The sequence below is a fragment of the Castor canadensis genome, chromosome 2 (assembly GCF_047511655.1).
Source record: "Castor canadensis chromosome 2, mCasCan1.hap1v2, whole genome shotgun sequence".
Lineage (NCBI taxonomy): Eukaryota > Metazoa > Chordata > Mammalia > Rodentia > Castoridae > Castor > Castor canadensis.
The window spans coordinates 6104160-6123197 of record NC_133387.1 but is presented as its reverse complement, the minus strand read 5'-3'; the positions used below and the strand labels follow the sequence as shown (position 1 = coordinate 6123197).

Sequence of the window (19038 nt, the reverse complement as noted above, 5' to 3'; positions counted from 1 at the left end):
TGTGGCTCTCCTGTCAGGTACACACTGGGTCACGCTGTCCCTGGAGGCTCCAGTGGAGGCAGCAATACTGAGCCCTCCAGGCCTGACTTCACTTACTCGGAGCCCCAGGGAACCCAGTCAACACAGCAGCACTTTGGTGGCCCGCCCTTTTATGAGATAAAACAGTTTTTGGTGTGTGCCCAGAATCAGGGTGACATTAAGCTCTGAGAGTTTCAGTGAGATACTGAAACAGTGTAGCATTTCAAATGGATTAACCCAACCAAGAAGTTCAAGTTGCAGAGATGGAAATCGTCTCTGATGACCAGTTACATCAGTGTAAAGACGTACTCGAGAATGAAGCACAGAGCGAAAAGCTGTAAGTGAATCCTCTCGCTCTCAGTAGCTTCATTGCTTCAGAGTGGCCTTGGAAGCTGTCCTGACTCTAGAGTTCACTGAGTTGGTACAGCATTTGGGGCAGGGCAGGTGTTTTTGTGACTTTTTTTTTTTTGAGGTACTGGGGCTTGAACTCAGGGCCTACACCTTGAGTTACTACCAGCCCTTTTTGTGTCGGGTTTTCTTGAGATAGGGTCTCCCAAACTGTTTGCTTAAGCTGCCTTCAAACTGTGATCTTCCTGATCTCTGCTTCCTGAGTAGCTAGGATTACAGATGTGGCCTTCTTAAAGCTGCTGTGATTTTATTGTGTTAATTAGAATAAGATGATTTTCTTTAAAAAAATTTTTTTTTGAAGTTCTAGAATGCACATCTTACATGTGCTGAGGGGAGCTTCAGGGTTCATGGAAATTTTCCCCAAGTGAGTGAGGAGCAATGGAAGGCTGTAGGGAGTACAGGGCTGAGAAGGCCTCCATTTAGAGCCCCAGGATATGAGTCAGAGGAACTGAGTCAGAGGAACCGCCTAAGGATGGAGGGCTGGCAAGGGCCCCAAGGAACATTACATCAGTGCTTCTCAACCAGGGGCCATTTTGCCATGCAGGGGACATTTGACATTGGTAGAAGACATTTTTGGTTGTCAAAATTTCGTGGTAGGAAGAGGTTGTGTTTCTCATTCAGTGGATGCTTCTGAAGATCAGACAGTCCCCAAAACAGCACCCATGTCACAGGCTTCTGCCCAGAATGTCAGGAGTGCTGCTGCGAGAAACCCAGTGAGATAAGCCTTGTTCAGCACTGCAGGGTCTCTCCTCTGGAAGTGGGAGGGTATTGATGCAGGAAGTGACACACAGGTACATTTATGGGTTGGGGAGCACTGGCCACAGTCATCCTAGAAGAGCCTTGGTTCCCTCAGTGCCACCAAATTGAAAAGGGCAGGAGCTCCTTGGTCTTTGTTCTTATCATGACCACAGATCCCTCTTCCACAGCACCACTGTGCTCAGCTTCTTGTCTGGTGCTTCAACTTAGGTTTGTCATCTTTCCAGCTAGAGGAAAGTTTGTGTGTTAGTTATTCTTTCTCATTTTCCTTTTATACTGCCTAGCAAAGTGCTGTCCCTACTGAAGGTTCTCAAATATTTGTTGCTTCGGTTTTCTTCTTAGAGTGAGCATAAAGAAAATTGGAAAGGATGAATTCAGTTGGTTCTGTTCTCGTTGGATGATTTTAAGGCTGACAGTAACAGTAACACAGTCACACAACCAGATTTAAGCACATTCCTACCAGTTATGTGGTATTGTGGTTTGCAAATGTTAATGCAGGTAAAAGAATTCCATTTAACACCAAGAATGGCCTGCTGCCCAGTAAATGTGTGTGACATCAATCTGATGGTTACAGGGAAAAGCCTTGAAGAGCAAGGAGTTAGTCACAACGTAAAGGCAATGGTGCTTGAGCTAAAGCAGTCCGAAGAGGATGTGAGGAAAAACTCCCAGGTGGAGGAAGAGGAGCAAAACGAGGCTGAGCTAAAAGAAAAACAAATTCAGAGGACGAAGAGAGGACTAGAGATACTGGCAGAGAGAGGTACCCACAGCCTCGGGCTTGTCACCTCACTTGTGTATGAAGGTGGCCACGAGCCACATGAATAGGGTGGGGGGAGGGGGTCCCACAGTCTAACGTTTTGGACATGGTCACTGTCACTGCTATTTAACCCTAAATTAATGGAGCTCCTTTGGTCTTGCTGCAGCTGAGATGGTGGTGGATCCAGAAACTACACCATACTTAGACATAGCGAACCAGACCGGCAGGTCAATCAGAATTCCCCCATCAGAAAGGAAAGTAAGTTTTGGTGCCGTGTGCATGGCACTCCCTCTCTCGGGTTTGTTGTCACTGAGTCAGGCCCAGTAGCTCATTATAATGAAGAGCTCTAGTGATTAGGGGACAAGTTAATTTTACTTTTTCTATCTTTAAGATACAATTTAGAGTGGGCCTCACTATTTGAATTGCTCTTTTTAAAGTTAATAATTAAAATTAAGTTTTAATAACAGAACTTTGTGGATTGATGTTTGACTGTGGATTGAGGTTGGTTTTTGAAGCATCAGTGATTATTTGCCCACCGCTTTTGTACACTAAGTGATGACATCTAGATCTTTTTGGAAAACCTTTAGAAAACCAAGTTATGTAAAAATTCAAATCTTAAAAAAATTAATGAACTGCAAAAATTTTTGGATCACCTTTGTTGCTTCCTGTTACTATAACAACATACCTGAGATAATTAACTTATGAAGAGAAAAGCTTTAATTTGACTCACAATTCTGGAGGCTCCATAGCGTTGGGGCTGTGGTGAGGCACATCAGCGTGGAAGCGTGTGGCAGAGGACAGCTATGCACCTCACCAGCCAGGAAACAGGATGGGGTAAAGAGAGGTCTGGGGTCCCACAGTCTCCCTTTGAGGGCAGTCCCCAGTGAGTTTTGGCCCTCCCACCTCTCAAAGGCTTCACCACCTTACAGTGGCACCACCCTGGGGACCAAGCCTTTATTTAACATTTGGGCTTTTGGGGACACTTATCCAAACCATGGCAAACTTTTAAAAATTTTTGTGCAGATACTAGAGTTGACAGACTTTAGAAAAAAGTTATGGTTAAGAATAGGAAGTGATAGCCAGGTATGGCAGCATGCCCATGGACTGAAATGGGAGGATCACTTGAGTCCAGGAGTTCAAGTCAAGCCTGGGCAACATAAGGAGACCCATATCCAAAAAAAGAAAGAAAGAAGGAGAAAGAGAGTGAAATGAATGCTCTTATTTTATATTATAAAATATTTTTGAGATAGGGTTTTGCTGTGTAACCCAGGCTAGCCTCAAATTTGTGACAGTCCTGCCTCAGGCTCCTGAGTAATGCTGGGATCATACAGGTATAAGGATACAAGAATTACTGGTTTGGTTTTACAGAGCACTGGAAATGGATCTAGATCAGCAGATACCAAAATAAACTGATGAAAACAAGGGCTGGGTGTTGCTTACAACCACATGAGCTGCGTAAAGTGAGAGCTTTGCTTTGGTGTTTAAATGAAGTGCAGCTTTGATTATCGTTTTCTTAATTTGGGCTTTCTGTTGGGCTGTAATTGTGGTTTGGTTTTGTTTTGACCCTTATTTGTTTGCTATGCTTTGTAATATAATTGGTTTTGCTATATTTTAAAGTGATTTTTTTAAATCCATATTCTTTTCTAGGCCCTAATGTTAGCTATGGGATACCATGAGAAAGGCAGAGCTTTCCTGAAAAGAAAAGAATATGGAATAGCCTTGCCATGCCTTTTGGATGCTGACAAATACTTCTGGTAGGCAATTTTGTACTTAGTGGAGATGGCCCGATTACCCACAGCCCCTCCATCCCTGTAACCTTAAACTCACATTTTTATCCAAGTCAGTGGTTGATATGAAAGAGTGTAGATCAATTGTGAGTTATCCCTTACCTTTGTATCTCTGATTGGCCTTTCTATCCTGTACAGAAAGCACACGTACTTGTTTTTACAAGAAGCATGTAGGAATGTACCCCAAATGATGCATGCTGGACTGTCTGATAGCTCTTCCCGTCACCTTTCACTTGATGATCTTGGGATAGATGTTGAGATCATTCCTCAAATCCAGTTACATTCGGGGCTGCAAACTGGTGACACTCTTGTTCTTTCTGCACTTCTCTGAAAAGAAATATTTTTCTTTGTCAACTATTTGTTTATGCTGAGGTATATGCACAGGAAGAAGAACAAAATTCTTGGTTCCTTTCTTTATATTTCCTTTTTTTCAAAATAAATGAGTTGGTCCCCCAAGGTGACCAATGAAGTTTTTTTTTTTCTATTCTTTTCAAAAAGTATCAATATTAACTGAAGGATTTTAACACATTTGATGTGCCATCTTTGGCTGGTAGCTTGCCCCTTTGTCTTTTTGCCCAGGTCTTGATAGTCTGTGTAGATGCTTATCTCTGGAGCCCAGAGACAGTCTCCTAGACCAGAGCTAGATCCCAAGGAACCTGGTTCCCCTTAGTGGGACATGGTACGTAGAGGCTGTAATCTGGCTCATTAAATACTTGAAAAGTAGATTTGATATACCTCATTATGAAGTTGTTTTCATTTTGGTGAATTTCTAAGATGATCCTCTACATGTCAAAAAGATAAACACAAATGTTTGTAGATTGTCAGCTGCATTGGTCAACACCTTCAGGTCTTAAGTGAACAAATCCCAAGTTTAACATACACAGAGGGAGTTTATTGTTCCAAACATTTAGGAGCAGAGGGATAAGGCTGGAAACAGTAGAAACAAGAACAAGAGCCAGGGGTACCTGGAGTCTCTACTCTGTCCATCTCTCTCTGCGTCTTTATGGATGTCAGTATTACTCTTGTGCTGCAGGATAGACTCTATGAGTTGAGTCCTTAAAATTCAGGTAAAGTTTTCATTTTCTTCCAGAGTTGTTCCTGCCTTGTTATTGTAGAAAATTTCAAATATACATATAAAAATAAAAACTAGTATTTGAACTTCCATAAACTCATAAGCTGGCTTTCCCTGTTAACAAGAAATGGTCAGTCTTGATTCATCTGTGTGAGCCTTTCTCTATCTTTTTACCCTGGACAAATTGTTGACATAATTTTCAGATCTCAGAGGACCTCTGACTGAGAATAACTATCTTCAGTTCATTGTATGTGTTCAGTAAGTAGTAGACACAAAGTCAAACAATTACTGTCAGTATCTTTTTAAGTAGATGTGTTAGTCAGCTTTCCTTTACTGTAACAAATACCTAAGACAATTCACTTACGAAAAGGAAGCGTTTGTTTTGGCTCACAGTTTGGAGGTCTTATAGTCTGTGAGTGTTTGGCCCTTTGCTTTGGCTTGTGGCAGCATAGTACATCATGGCAGGAGTGCAGCCTGGTCACCTCATTGTGGCTGGGACGCCAAGAGAGACAGAAAGAAACCGGTGTCTCTTTGTCCCTTTTATCCACCACCCCCATAACCTGAAAGCTCCCACTAGGCTTTACCTCTTAAAGGTTCCACCACCTTCCAGCAATGCCAAGCTTTGGACTAAGCCTAAAGGGACCCTGGGGACATTCCAGATTGAAATCCAGCAATAGAGAATGGTGGTTTTTCCCCAAGGATCTGTTTATTATGGCCAGTGTATTAGCATATTTTTGTGTGATTTCCCCTTTTGTGAAGGAGACCTGCCATAATGTGAGCCAGTGGTGGTATTATCTTTTCCAAGTAAGCTAGATGTTCTATCACAACTTTTTACCTACATCTTGATGTGTGTTGTATTATGCCAAGAATACTTTATTTATTCATTTATTTTGTGATGTCCAGAGTTGAACCCTAGGGCTTTGTGCATACTAGGCAGGTGCTCTACCACTGAGCTACACACCCAGCCCTCTTTTCTTGTTTAAAGCTAAAAATAGAAGTTCTGTTTACAGCCAAAAGGGAGTAATAGGAACCAGATTTACTCTGTTACTTGAAGTACCCCAAAATTTTTTAATGTATACAAATCAACAGCTCTGGCAGCACAGGGAGGATAAATGCAGGCAGAGCCATGTGGTCTCAAGTAAAGGAGATGGAGCTAGGAGTCTGAAGTCCAAGTTACTGGGAGGAGAGAGCTTCAGAGGGTCCCTGTTGAGTCTTCAGTGAGTGGTGATCAGCACACACATGTGAAGAAACTACCCAAAGCTGGGCAAGGACACCAGAAAGAAGCAGCAAGAATAGCCCTCAGTGACCACGGAGGCTGGGAGTAGTTTGTGTTCCTGCCAGGCAGAGTGGAGAACTTTGTAATAACAGGGCAGCAGTTGAGCAGTCAGAAATGTGTTGCCTCAGCTCTGGAGCCCAAAAAGTGGCTCTAGTCCCACCTAGTAGAGCCAGAAACCTTCCAGTGATCAGTAAGCTTAAGTTACTGTTTTCAAGTAACTTAAATACATCCCTAACAAAACTCAGTAATTTAGCAACACAAAAATATCCAGTGTCCAGTTAAAAATTAGCAGGATATAAAGAATCAAGAAAATGTAACCTATAAGGAGGAGAAAAATCTATCAACAGAAGTAGATCCAGAAGTGACAAAGAAGCTAGAATTAGTAGGCAGGGACATTAAAATAGTAACTACAGTCCATATATTGAATATTCCATTTATCTGACCATGTCAGATAAAGGCATGAGATACACACAGAAGACTCACATTGGAACCTAAAAGCTAAAAAATACAACGCTCACAATGAAAAGTGCAGAGGGTGGGATTAGCTACAGAACAGACACTGTAGAAGAGAGGACTAGTGAATTTGTGAAGGCAGGTAGTAGAAACTCTCCAGTATGACACAGAAAAAAGACTAGACTTGGGGCAGGGAGGATGCTAGAGCATCAGCAAGCTGAGGAGCAACCTCAGGCAGTTGGAGGTCCTGAGGAGAGGGAGGCAGGTGGCACAGAGAAGTATTTGAAGAAATAAGGGCCAAAACCTTTCCCAGTTTGATGAAAACTATATCCCCTCTCCCAGACAGAAGAACTTTAATGAACCTCAAGTACAAAAAATATGGGGGAAAACCTAAACCAAGGCACATGACAGCCCAAATCCTGAAAAATAGTAATAAATGTAAAAATGACTTTTTAGCCAACCCTTCTTCAAAAAAGATACCTAAGCTTAGCTTACCTTTCTTGAAATTATTATCTGTCTTATTTTACATAAGAGTCTTAAACTCATAAGACAAACATAATAAATTTATATTAAATAACCAACTTTAAGTCCAAATTGGATTTAATTTTTCTAAAGTTGGGCTTAGCAGGTTTTATTTAAATAAGTATTGCTGTGTACAGTGGCTCATGCCTGTAATCCCAGCTACTCAGGAGGCAAAAATCAGGAGGATGGAGGTTTTTGAGGCCAGTCCTGGCAAAACATTAGTGAGGCCAAATATCAACCAGCAAGGCAGGGTGGCAGCACACACCTGTGGTCTCAGCTAGGAGGAGACTATGGGCAGAAGGATCAGAGTCCAAGGCTAGCCCTGGGTGAAAGTAAGATCCTGCCTAAAAATAACCTAACGAAAAGAAGGCTGGATATGTAGCTCAAGTGGTAGAATGCTTGCCTAGCAAGCACAGGCTCTGTGCCTTCAAAAACAAACAAACAAAAAAGCGTTGTGCATCTATTTTAATTTATTGACAGTACTGAATATTAAACTAAAACTATAAATCAAATTAGTATTAATAAAAATATACTCTAAAACACAGTTTTTCCCAATTGAAATGATCAGGTTCAAATACTGTTAGGGCTATAACAGTTTCACAGTTACAATGTATAGGTGTTGATTTCTTGAAATGGTAGAATAAAATATACCCTAGTAATAGGAATAGTTTTGTTTTTTTTTTGTTTGTTTGTTTTTACTGCACATATATTCAGTTCTGGGTTATGCTTGAGATAAGCACACATTGATTTTGGTTTTGACTGACATAAGGCTTTCCCTCCTTGGTCTGGATGCTTATTAAACATGACAGAGCCAGTTCACACCTGGAAGAAATAAAAAGGGAGCCAGGTGACTCACATCTGTAATCTTAGCTTCTCAGGAGGCTGAGATCAGAAGAATGGTGGGCTCAAGGCCAGCCCACGCAAATAGTTCATGAGACCCCCATCTCCAAAATAATCAGAGCAAAATGGGCTGGAGGTGTGGCTCAGCAGTAGAGTACCTGCTTTGCAAGTGCAAAGCCCTGAGTTCAAACCCCAGTCCCACCAAAAAAAAAAAAAAAATGGAGAAGTGGCAAACTGCCCATTGCATTCCTGTGAATGAGAGGACGCCATTCTCTGTCGTAGAATGGCAAACACCTTGGAGACAGATTAGGAAATCTCTCTTAAGTGTAAAATCAGACCTCAATCCGCTCAAGTCTTCCACTTCTCCAAAGTCAGGTTCTCAGGCACTGCATCAGATTTGGAGAAAGTGCCCTTTACCAAGTCCTGGACCTGTGTGTGCATGTGTGTGTAAAATGTGGTGTATGTACCAAACTATTCACAAGGAATAGGAATGTTACAGAGACAAGGAGCTGTTAGCATGTCCCCGCCATCCTAGATACCTCTCCGTGTCACAAGCCTCCTCACCACCCTCAAACCTAGCAGAAATGACTACAAAAGTATTGCTCTAATACATTTTCTTGCCCCCTACTGGACTATGTACACCCCTAGCAGAGACCACTGTTTTCAGGGTAAATAACAACAACAAAAATTTTAGAGATACAGCATCCAGCCTCTGTGTCACAGTCCCCCCTCTGCCTCAAGTTTTCTGTTGTTAGTGGTCTAGGCAGGGTCAGTGTTTCTGAAAAACAGAAGAGGAGAGAGAGGTTCCTCAGGCCTGGGTGGGCCTAGCTTGCAGCCAGGGTTGGAAGCCACTGTTGAAAGCTTGGTTTTCCATGTTTTGAGGCAGGTGGCTCAGGCCGCTGTTCCCTAATGGCACTTTTCCCACTGGAAAACTTCAGATCGTAAATACAGCCTCCTCAGTCAGTCTTTGAAACTACACCAAACACGGGAAGGAATTCTAAGCCCACAGGCTTCCGTGCGGCAGGTCAGTGACATGGTCCCTTCTCCTTGCAGTGAGTGCTGCACGGAGCTGCTGGACATGGTGGATAACTACGCTGTGCTCCAGCTGGACATAGTGTGGTGCTACTTCCGCCTGGAACAGCTGGAATGCCTTGACGACGCAGAGAAAAAGCTAAACTTGGCCCAGAAGTGCTTTAAAAATTGTTACGGAGAAAACCATCAGAGACTGGTCCACATCAAAGTATGTCACTGTCACTTGTCTCATGTCACCCATTTCTAGGACTTGTTTTTATTCCTGTTAGTGTGTTTAGACTGCTGCCAGAGGTGAGTTTGTCTTGGGAGTGGTCTGCACTCCCAAGTGCTCTTTGTATGCTAGACTTTTAGCAAGCACTAATTGCTTTGTGAATCTGGATGTCTCTTGGTGCATATTCAGCTCAGAGGAACAATTTGCTAGTCATAGACTCCCATCCTCCTGAAATCGATCACTTATCTACACTCAGTAGTAGCAACCTAGGTGGTGGAGACAATTGTCCTGACCTCAGTTTTCTCCCGTGTGGCAGGCAAGGGGAAGGGAAGTAGTCACTGAGGTTTGTCATCAGTAGTGACACTGTGAACACTTTAGTACTACCATTTGCTCTGTGTGACAAAGGGAATTACAAATGTGACCACTGTGCACCTGTAGAAGCAAGACAGCTTTATCCTTTTTCCCCAATAACTTCAGGGAAACTGTGGCAAGGAGAAGGTGTTGTTTTTGAGACTCTACTTGCTTCAGGGAATCCGAAACTACCACAGTGGAAATGGAGAAGAGGCCCGCGAGTATCTCAGCAAGGTAAGAAAGGCGGGAGCTGTTCTCACCTGCTTCTGTTCTGGTCCCCACAAGTGGAGAACTTTACACATCCCATAGTTTGTGACTTGTGAGAAACATGCGTCTCCCTCCTGTTCCTTTCCTTTCTGTGTACCACACACGTATTTGTGTTTGTTAGGGTGCAGGTAAGATGCTGTAATAAGGGCACTTCAGAAAGAACAGTGACTTCAGTTGACTAGAAGCTTCCACCTCTCATCTAGTAGTCTTGAGATGAGCAGGCCAGGCCAGGGCGTACCACTGGGGCAGCCCAGGTTGCTCCTCTCAGTGCCTGTACTGCCAGCAGAGGGTGCCAGAGAGTCACAGCAGGCCCTAAATAGAGGAAGGAGAAGTGGCACCCACCATTTGGCTTACATGCCCCTGACCTAGACAACCACCTGACCACACCTTGCTGTAAGCAGGAGTGAGGAATCCCATGAGTACAGCATCAAAAACTCGATGATAATCTTCAAACTTGAAGACAGCTCAAATTCAGGGAATTTTATTACAAAAAAGAAGAGGATAGTGGATCACTCACTTCCACAATACCTTGCCTGTTTGCTCGTGCTGTGTAATGGATAAGTTGTGCAAGCAAAGATAGAGGTGTCTCTTTTTTTTTTTTTTTTTTTTTTTCCGGTGCTGGGGACCGAACTCAGGGCCTTACACTTGCCAGGCAAGCGCTCTTCCACTGAGCTAAATCCCCAACCCTGAGGTGTCTCTTTCCATTGGTGATCAGAGATTAAGTTTAGAGTTCCCATGTAAAATCGGACAAAAAGTAATTCATGTTGAGTCTGATGTGATTTCTTCTAGGCTTCAGCTGTGTGTTAACCTTTGCTGTTGCTGTAGTTACAAGACTTGTATCTCTGTTTGTAGGCTCGTCAGCTCTTTAAAGAGCTGTGTATTGATCCGGCAAAAGTTCATAACTTAATGCAGCTGGGGTTCACTGCCCAGGAAGCCCGGCTCGGCCTGCGGGCGTGTGACGGGAACGTGGACCATGCGGCCACCCACATTTCCAATCGCAGAGAGGTACCACTTCAGTTGCACCTGCTTGAGGCCTGTGCCTTTGAGGAGATTGTGAAGGGTGGGGCAACAGGAGGCCTGTCTCTGAATTGCCTTGGCTCCCTTTGGTAGGAAAGAACAGAGAAGATAATCCCATAAGAGGCATTAATGACAAAGGAACACTTTATCACTCCAGATCCGAAGGAAGGAGTTACTTGTCTTTGAATTACATCGACTGTCAGACAGCTCAACTTTCTGCCATTGTGGCAGGTTATTTAAGCAGTCTTCCTCTCTCAATCTCTGTCCATCCCACAGCACCACAGTGTATTTCTGGAACCATTTTAAAGGAGGCTGTGTTTTCCCACAGGGCCATTGTGATAGTTTGGGATTGCATTCTTACCTAGAAACATGAGTCAAACTACAGGAACAGTAGTAGTGTATTATGAAAACGCAGGTTAAAAAAACTACCTTCGCTTAAAACAAGTACATTAAAGAAAGCTTTAAGCCTGGTGCTGGTGGCTCACACCTGAAATCCTAACTACTCAGGAGGCAGAGATGAGGAGGGTCGTGGTTTGAAGCCAACCCTGGGCAGGAGCAGATCTGAGGTGCATGCTGCTTCCCCATGCTCACTGCTGCCCAAATTGGTGTGACTGTGACCCAGTCACTTAGTGTTCTTGGAAGATTTCTGTGTCTTCATTGGCAAAATGATGGCGTTGGATTAAATTAGTGAGTTTCAAACTTGATTGATTGATTGCATTGCTGGGGATCAAACCGGGGGCCTTGCACCAGCTAAGCAGTGCTCTACACAGAGCTACATCCCCACTTCCAACCTTGCTTTTTAGCATTAAAACCTCTCTTTGAAAAATGACATTTTTTATGGGCATCTCCATCTACAAAATATATGTAGAAGTCTCCCAGTGTGGGGCCTGGTTGAGGGAGAAGGGAAGAGACTAGAGCCGTCTGTGACCAGGTTAGGCCCCTGCAGCTGCCCCAGGCCCATCTGAAGAGCAGGTGCACTGCTGTAGGGCTGGGTATACCACAGAGCACTCTGGGTTCCAGTGGACCCTGGCCACAGTATGCTGGGGCTTCAGCAGCATTGGCACTGCTCAGGAGCCCCCACCCCCAGTTAAGTCACAGTTCACATTTTAGCCTGAATCCTGGGGCGCTTCACCAGAAGCCAGGACACCTTCCGACCCAAGACAGGAAGTTCTTCTGTCCTCTCATAAAGGGTCCTGCCAGTTCCCTGGGGGCCTCCAGCACTGAGTGTTCCCTGGCTCCTAGTGCTGGATGGTAGGGCTCTGAGGTGTCTTCACTTCCACTGCTGGCCTCAGAGCCAGCCACAGCCCCTGCCCCTGTGGCTCCTGCTGTCAGACTGGGCAAGGACAGGCAGAGAGGCCCCCTCTGTTTGGTGGTTCACCTGGCCTGGAGACCTGAAGAACCCTCCAGAGCACAGCCCAAGATGCTTTCTGCCACGTCTATGATTCAGTAGGCCTCGCTGTTTTCCTAAAGGAACTGGCCCAGATAAGGAGAGAGGAGAAAGAGAAGAAGCGCCGCCGTCTGGAGAGCATCAACTCTCTGAGAGGAATGGGGTACTCCATGCATGCGGCCAAGCAGGCCCTCCAGCAGGCCAGCGGGAACCTGGACGAAGCCCTGAAGGTGATGTCTCCGGCACGCTCTGCAGCCCTGCTTACACACTCCCCAGGGTCCTTCCCATATTAGAGCCCAGCCCTGCAATTCCCAGTTTGGATCCGAGGGTTGGGTCTGCTGCCCTTCAACCAATCTCAGGCTCAGTGTCAGGCTGCCTGGCCATGGGAGGGGCACCTGCTCAGGTCGGCACGCCACGGCCAGGTGTTGGTGTCGAGGTTCTGTCTGCAGCAGAGTTTAATGTCCATGGAGGTTGCTTCTAGAGTGGAAAAAGAGAGTGGCAAAGTTCCAGTATGTTTTTGAATTACAATTTTAATTTGAGTATCTGATTTTATTTAGTGCCTCTTGGCAAAGGGGCTTTTAAAAGAAATCGCCAGAAATGACAGACCAGTAGTAACCTCACTGGGGTCCATCTCCTCTCCCGCTGTTGTTTTTTGGGGGATTTTCGGCCGTACTTGAGTTTGAACTCAGGGCCTTGTGCTTGATAGACAGGTGCTCTGCTGAATGACGCGTGCCTGGGCCACTTCGCTTTATTACAGTTTGAGTGGGATCTTGCTTTTATGCTTGGCCAGTCTGGACCATGACCCTTCTATTTCAGACTTCCCATGTAGCTGAGATGGCAGGTGTGTGCCACCATGGCCCAGCTTTTTCATTGATTGAGATGGTGTCTCTCAAACTTTTTCCCCAGCTGGCCTCAAAGCACAATCCTCCTAATCTCTGCCTCCCTAGTTGCTGGGATTACAGGTGCAAGCCACCATGCCCAGCTCCCCATCTATTCCACTTCTATCCTCAGCTCTGACCTGCCCTTTGGCCTGAGCCTTCCAGAACACAGCCCCATTCTCAGCCTGGGTTGGGGTACCCTGTTATTGCTTCCTGGCACCCTTTGAGTAGTCCACCAGTGTCCTCCCCGTTTGTCCCAGGGATGGACAAGTGCTGGGGCTGTGAGCCCACACGTGATGGTGCCAGTCTGAAGATTCCTTAATGAATGGAAGGGTGTCCCTTGCTTCCAGATTCTCCTCAGTAATCCTCACATGTGGTGGTTACAAGGCTCAGATCCTGAAACCAACAGCCACCAAGGAAGTCCTTTCCAGGAGAGCATTGCCCAGGTGAGTGACAGGCCTGGCTTTGTGCTTGCACCTCAGTGGAGCTGCCTGGGGGGGCCAGGGTGGTGGCAGCACTGAGCAGGCCTGCTGAAGGCCTGCGTTCAGCTCCAGCTGGGACTTGCCTGCCCTGGGAGAGCCCCAGGCATGCACAGAGGTGGACACTGGGTGGGATTAGCAGGAGTCCCTTAGAGCGGGAACGACTGAGACGTCTCCCTCAAGTTTGCCTGTTTCTTCCATATGCCACTGTTTACGTCAGCCCCATTCTCCTGCTCAGGACCTAAAAGGACAGCACTGTGTTCTGAGAAAGTCCTCCATGTTGCGCCATCCACACTTGCCCTGCACGTTAATGTGCCTGCCTCACACACTGAGGCCGCTTAACGTGGTGCTTGTGCTCAGGCTTGCACAACACTTCACTCTCAGCCCTGACTGTCCTGAGATGACTGCACAAGACCCAAACCTCCTGAAACCCTTTCCTGGGGGCCTCCTGCCTGTTGGGGCTAAAGAGTGACTTGTCAGAAATGGAAGTGAGTTCTTGAAAGTGAGACAGAACTGTCCTAGCTATGCCCCGTGGGAACAGGAGCACGAATGTGGTGGTCCATGTAGCACTGTGGGCTGAGCTTCATGGTCATGGCCGTCACCCCTCTGCTCTTCTTAGCTGGTGTACATGGGTTTTGACGCAGCTGTGGCGGAAGCTGCGCTGAGGATGTTTGGGGGCAATGTCCAGCTGGCAGCTCAGACCCTCGTACACCATGGAGGAAGTCTTCCTCCTGACCTGCAGCTCTCGGGGGACAGCTCGTCGTCCACACCATCCCCGTCTCCTTCAGACTCTGCAGGTAGGTCTGCAAAGTCCCTGCCAACACACCAGGCCAACCTGGAGACTGAGAAAGGCATTCCTGCTCTCCGGTTGGTTCAGGACAGAGGCAGTCAGAGGGCCACTGACTGTGCAGTCGTCCTGAGGGTGACCCTCCTCGAGTAACTCCCTTATCCCTGTGGTTTGTCAATGCAGGAACCTCTAGTGCTTCGACAGACGAAGACATGGAGACAGAGGCCGTAAATGAGATACTGGAAGACATTCCTGAGCACGAGGAAGACTATCTCGACTCAACTCTGGAAGATGAAGAGATTATTATTGCAGAGTACCTATCCTATGTAGAAAATATAAAGTCAGCTGCAGACAAAAATTAAGTAATGAAGAGAAATAACTACTAAGTTTCTGCTTATAAATTCTGTCCTTGTGAAAAGTCTAATGCAGATCTTCTTTTTGTTCCTCTTGCTTTTCATCAATTTTGCTCCAAGTGTGCTTCCTCCTTGGGTGTAGGAGGGGCTGCTGGGGGCCTGGCAGAGAGGAGAGAGAGGAGACTTTGGGGTATAGGTCTTGCTGCTGTTCCCTTCTGCCTCTTGAGTTCTGCATCCCTAACAACCTCCCTGCTTGGTTTTCCATCTAGATCCCGGAAGCAGGCTCACCTCTGGAGAACAGGGTGGTCCCTGGGGAAGGGGAACAGGCAGGGGATAGATGTGCTTGGGCCTGTCTCCTCCTCTTCCTCTCAAGCCAGGCTTCCTCTGCAGCTCGCCTCCTGTACTGCTGCTGAAGTTGTCCTTGCCGTGAAGCTCTCTCTGCCATGTGTGCTTATAAACTCCTGTCTGCCTGCACCACCCTTGCAGCTGCCCCAACAGTCATCCTTGAAATCTTCATCCCAAGTGCTGTGGGGGCATAAAGATGAGTCACGGCTTGCAGTAGCCAGACCACATGGTGGCAAATGCCTTTATCTTGAAATACCAATGTTTTATGCTTAGTTCAGTAAAATTTGCACCTAAAATTCAAGGCTGAAAAATCAGACTTTGTATGAGGGTTGAACATATATAAAATGAAACCCTTTCATTAAATGAGAAAGTTTTAAATACTAACCAAAGCAACTTATTTTTAATTAACATTTTGAGGCTGCTGTCATAGGAAACTCACTGCTAACTAAGAGGCCTATCAGAGATTTAGATATATTTTCTCCAAGTTCTTGTGGTGATTTTTGTCATATCTGGATGACAGAAGACCATTACTGAGGGGACCTGGTAAGCCTTTTGCTGACCCCGGTAATTTATCACTGCACCATGAGTTCCCCTTGGATGTGAACTAGGTGGGCATCCTTTCAGTGCTCAGCATGCAGGCACCAGCCAGGTGCAGGTGGATCGAGCGTCAGGTATGTTCCTGAGAGCTTTCTAAAAGCTGCCAGTGAGCCGGTGAAGAGGACCAGATGGGCTGTGTGCTGCCATCAAGGGCTGACTGGTGTTTGATTTTGCATGAAGTGTGGACAGCAGTCTAGTTTGGATGAGTGAGAATTGTCTCTTGTTCTTTTAAGATGGAGGATACTGATGGAAATAAAAAGTGGAAAATCCATTTGAAAGTTGGCCTAGCTACAGTAAGATGCTAAACTCGGTTGTTTTCTGTCTTGAAGATATTCTATTCTGAACACTGTGAGGAAACAGAGTGTTACCCTCAAAAGCAGCAGCAGGCAGCAGGTAGAACCCTGGCCTGGCATGCACGAGGCCTGGGTTCCATCCCCAGCAAGGTTGGATGCTGCTCTGAGAGGGCACGTGTGAAAAAGCAGGCCTTGGCCAGGGAGGAGTCTCAGCGGAGGGTGAAGCAGAACATCGGGTCTGTGTCAAAAGCGGCCACCAGCCAAGATGGTGGAGAACCTTGGTCTTATTTAAGACCATGTCAGACCTGGATTTTTGGCCTGTGTTGACGCTTCTGGGTTCCCAACTTTTTTTTTTTTTTTTGGTGGTACTGAAGTTTGAACTCAGGGCCTACACCTTGAGCCACTCCACCAGCCCTTTTTTGTGATGGGCTTTTTTGAGATAGGGTCTCAAAAACTATTTGCCTGGGCTGGCTTCAAATCATGATCCTCCTGATTTCTGCCTCCTGAGTAGCTAGGATTACAGGTGTGAGCCACTAGCACCCAGCTCCCAACTATTTTAATAGCAGTGGAAAAGGCCAGCAGGCCCTCCTAAAGACAGCTGCAGGAAGCCAGTCCTGGGAGTGGGCATTGTCTGCCTTGCCACAGCTGCTGTGAGGGAGGAAGGAGGCTAAGGCCCCCACTGGAAGGTTCTCCTTTGAAAGCCAGAGGAGAAAACACTGCAGATCTTAGACAAATGAGATGATAGTGGGGGACGCCAGGCCCAATGTGAAATGCGTGGGCGCCAGAGGAGATGGTTCTGGAACCCACCAAGAGGGGATGGTGAGGGAGGAGAAGAACAAAGAAGGATTGCTGGGCCCAATCACAGAGCCCTGAAAAACAAGTGCAGTGTAACTTGGGATGGCAGAACGCCTGGCACTTGGAGGACCTGGGGTCGGCCTGGGGTAGATGATGGAAGCCTGTGAAGCCAGCCCGAGGCTGTGGGGGGATGTGCTGGACTGGGCCAGTGTCCTTGAGCCCACATCACTTGTCAAATTCTGCCTGCCTTTGGCCCTGGTGACACTTCCAAACCCTGCCTGTTTTCCTGTCCGGATGTCCTGTAGATAGTTCCTGGCTTCTTCCCTTTACCAACTGAATAGATTGTTCACAGGCAGACACCTGGTTTCTTCCTTTTCTTTTCAGTGCTGGGGATTGAACCCAGGGCCTCTTGAATAGTAGGCGAGTGCTCTACCACTGAGCTACACCCCCTGCCCTGATTTCTTCCTTTTAGTGTGGTGTCAGAGAGGACCAGGTGTGGTTCAGAGCATCCAGCAGTACCACACGCACCACCTCTCTTGGGTTCATGGGAACCCTGGTCGTCTTTATATGCTCAACACTGAGCATTGTGTGTGCCGTGGAATTAAGAGCTAACTCAGTGGTTTGTGAAACTCACACTCTGCTGTGGCTGGGTAGGGTGAGAAGATGATGCCATATAAGCACCACCTGGCAGCGTCAGCAAGCTCCTGAGAGAGTGGGATGTCAGTACATGCAAGTCAGTTCCATCTGCCTCTGCCTCCTACAGCCTCCCCCCAGCCTGGTGGGAAGCCCTCTTTCTGGCCCCATAGGGGAGCTGCTAGATAGTGAGGGATCCTGACCCAGCAGGACCTGGCCGCCCAGTCTCTATGAGAGCCCAAGTCCCACACAAACGACAATGTTTGGTCCCATTTCTGGGGTTCTCCAGCCTCATTCCGTCTGTCACCAAGCAGCCTGGTTTCCTGAGGGGCAGGGCTGGGGGGATCTGGCTCCATCAAAAAGGTGTGCATTCTTCCTCCTGCCCGCAGGGGTGTGATCCCCACATCAGGCATGGCCATTGTGAAGAGCAGGCGGGACGTGGGGCAGTGGACCTCACCAATCAACACGTGTGCAAGTGAGGTGCTTCGTGCTCTGCCTCGGGCTGACCTCTCAGCAAGATGCTGAGCTCTTAATGTCAGGCGCTGTTCCTCGCAGCTTCTCTTCCTGCACCTGGGGTCATCTGGGACCATGGGTGTAGGCAGTGGCACCCCCTTCAGGTGCCACTGAGGGGCGGGATGCTGATGGAGGCTCCTGCCTGTGCCTCTTCTGGTGGCCCACCTCTTGGGATGCTCCAGTGGCTCTGTGTCACATGCCTCCACCATGCTTGGTGCAGTGCCAGCTCCTCTGTACAAGGCCAGGTGCCTGCTGTCCAGCCTTCCTCTGCCGAACCTTGATGGAAGGCACCCCCCTGGATTCATGTCATAAAATGACTGATGTTCTGCAGTAAGGGCCTCACTGTCAACCAGACAGGCTGCAGAGCCTGTTCCTGACCCTCAGTCCTCTCCCACAGCCATTCTCTGCAGTGAACTTGGTGGTAGCCCCCGATCTCAGCCAGGAGAGGTGGCCCAGGCCAGGTGTGTGAGGCAGAACTGGGCAGGAGGTCACACCTCTGGGTTCCTGGAGCCCCTCCCTACCTCCAAAAGGAAGCCAGGCTGAGTTTTCAAAAGAAAGCAGAACATACTCAAGAGCACTTTTTAAGGACATGCCTTTGAGTTCTTCCGAGGGTCCGCATGACAGATGACTTGCCAAAGTAAGGACCTGACTCTGGCTTTTGCACAGAAGTCCTCTCAGCAGGAAGGGGCGGGGGCGGGTGGGAGAGGGGGAAGGGCCCCAAGGGCTGGGGGCAGTCAGGATGGAGCCCCTGAGAGCTGGGAGGGTCCCAAGCACGCCAAGTGGCAAGGCTTTGTCCTCCCTTTGGGAAGGGTCCCCAGGTCTCTAAGGACAGGCACAGCCCCCACTATGCAGCCCAGCAGCAGAGAAGGTGGAAAGGCCTGCCACGCTGTCCCAGTTGCATGCCTCTCCCTCTCCGCTCATCCCCAGCCACTCAGGCAGGCTGCAGAGGCACAGGGGCCGCACAGGCCACCTTGTTGCTGAAGAGGCGCGACAGGCTGCGCTTGGCTGTCAGTCTTCGGGGCGGGGGTGGCAGTCCCCGGACATCCCAGAGGCGCAGGACACCGTCATGCGATGCTGTGTAGAGTACCTGGCCGTGCACCTGTGGGCAGGCAGGGTGAGCTGCTGGCCAGGCAGGACACCAGGGCCTCCTCCCGGGTGGAGGGCCTTCACTTCCCTGGGGCAGTGGGGACAAAGAGCTGGGCAGGGAGGGTCCT

General features: G+C 47.5%; 2 protein-coding genes across 2 annotated transcripts in view; one reads left to right on the top strand and one right to left on the bottom strand.

The window, feature by feature from the left end:
* Nub1 (negative regulator of ubiquitin like proteins 1) overlaps positions 1-15868 on the top strand; it is a 27706-nt gene extending 11838 nt beyond the window's left edge. Inside the window, 10 exon segments of the mRNA XM_074060498.1 lie at positions 1757-1939; positions 2103-2194; positions 3584-3690; positions 8940-9126; positions 9607-9714; positions 10600-10752; positions 12235-12381; positions 13380-13475; positions 14128-14305; positions 14479-15868. Coding sequence (XP_073916599.1) covers positions 1757-1939; positions 2103-2194; positions 3584-3690; positions 8940-9126; positions 9607-9714; positions 10600-10752; positions 12235-12381; positions 13380-13475; positions 14128-14305; positions 14479-14657 — 1430 coding nt within the window. The 3' untranslated portion in view covers positions 14658-15868.
* Wdr86 (WD repeat domain 86) overlaps positions 12812-19038 on the bottom strand; it is a 23079-nt gene continuing 16852 nt past the window's right edge. The window contains exon 6 of the mRNA XM_020162002.2: positions 12812-18923. Within this exon, the coding sequence (XP_020017591.1) occupies positions 18756-18923 (168 nt within the window). The 3' untranslated portion in view covers positions 12812-18755. The remainder of the gene's footprint in view (positions 18924-19038) is intronic.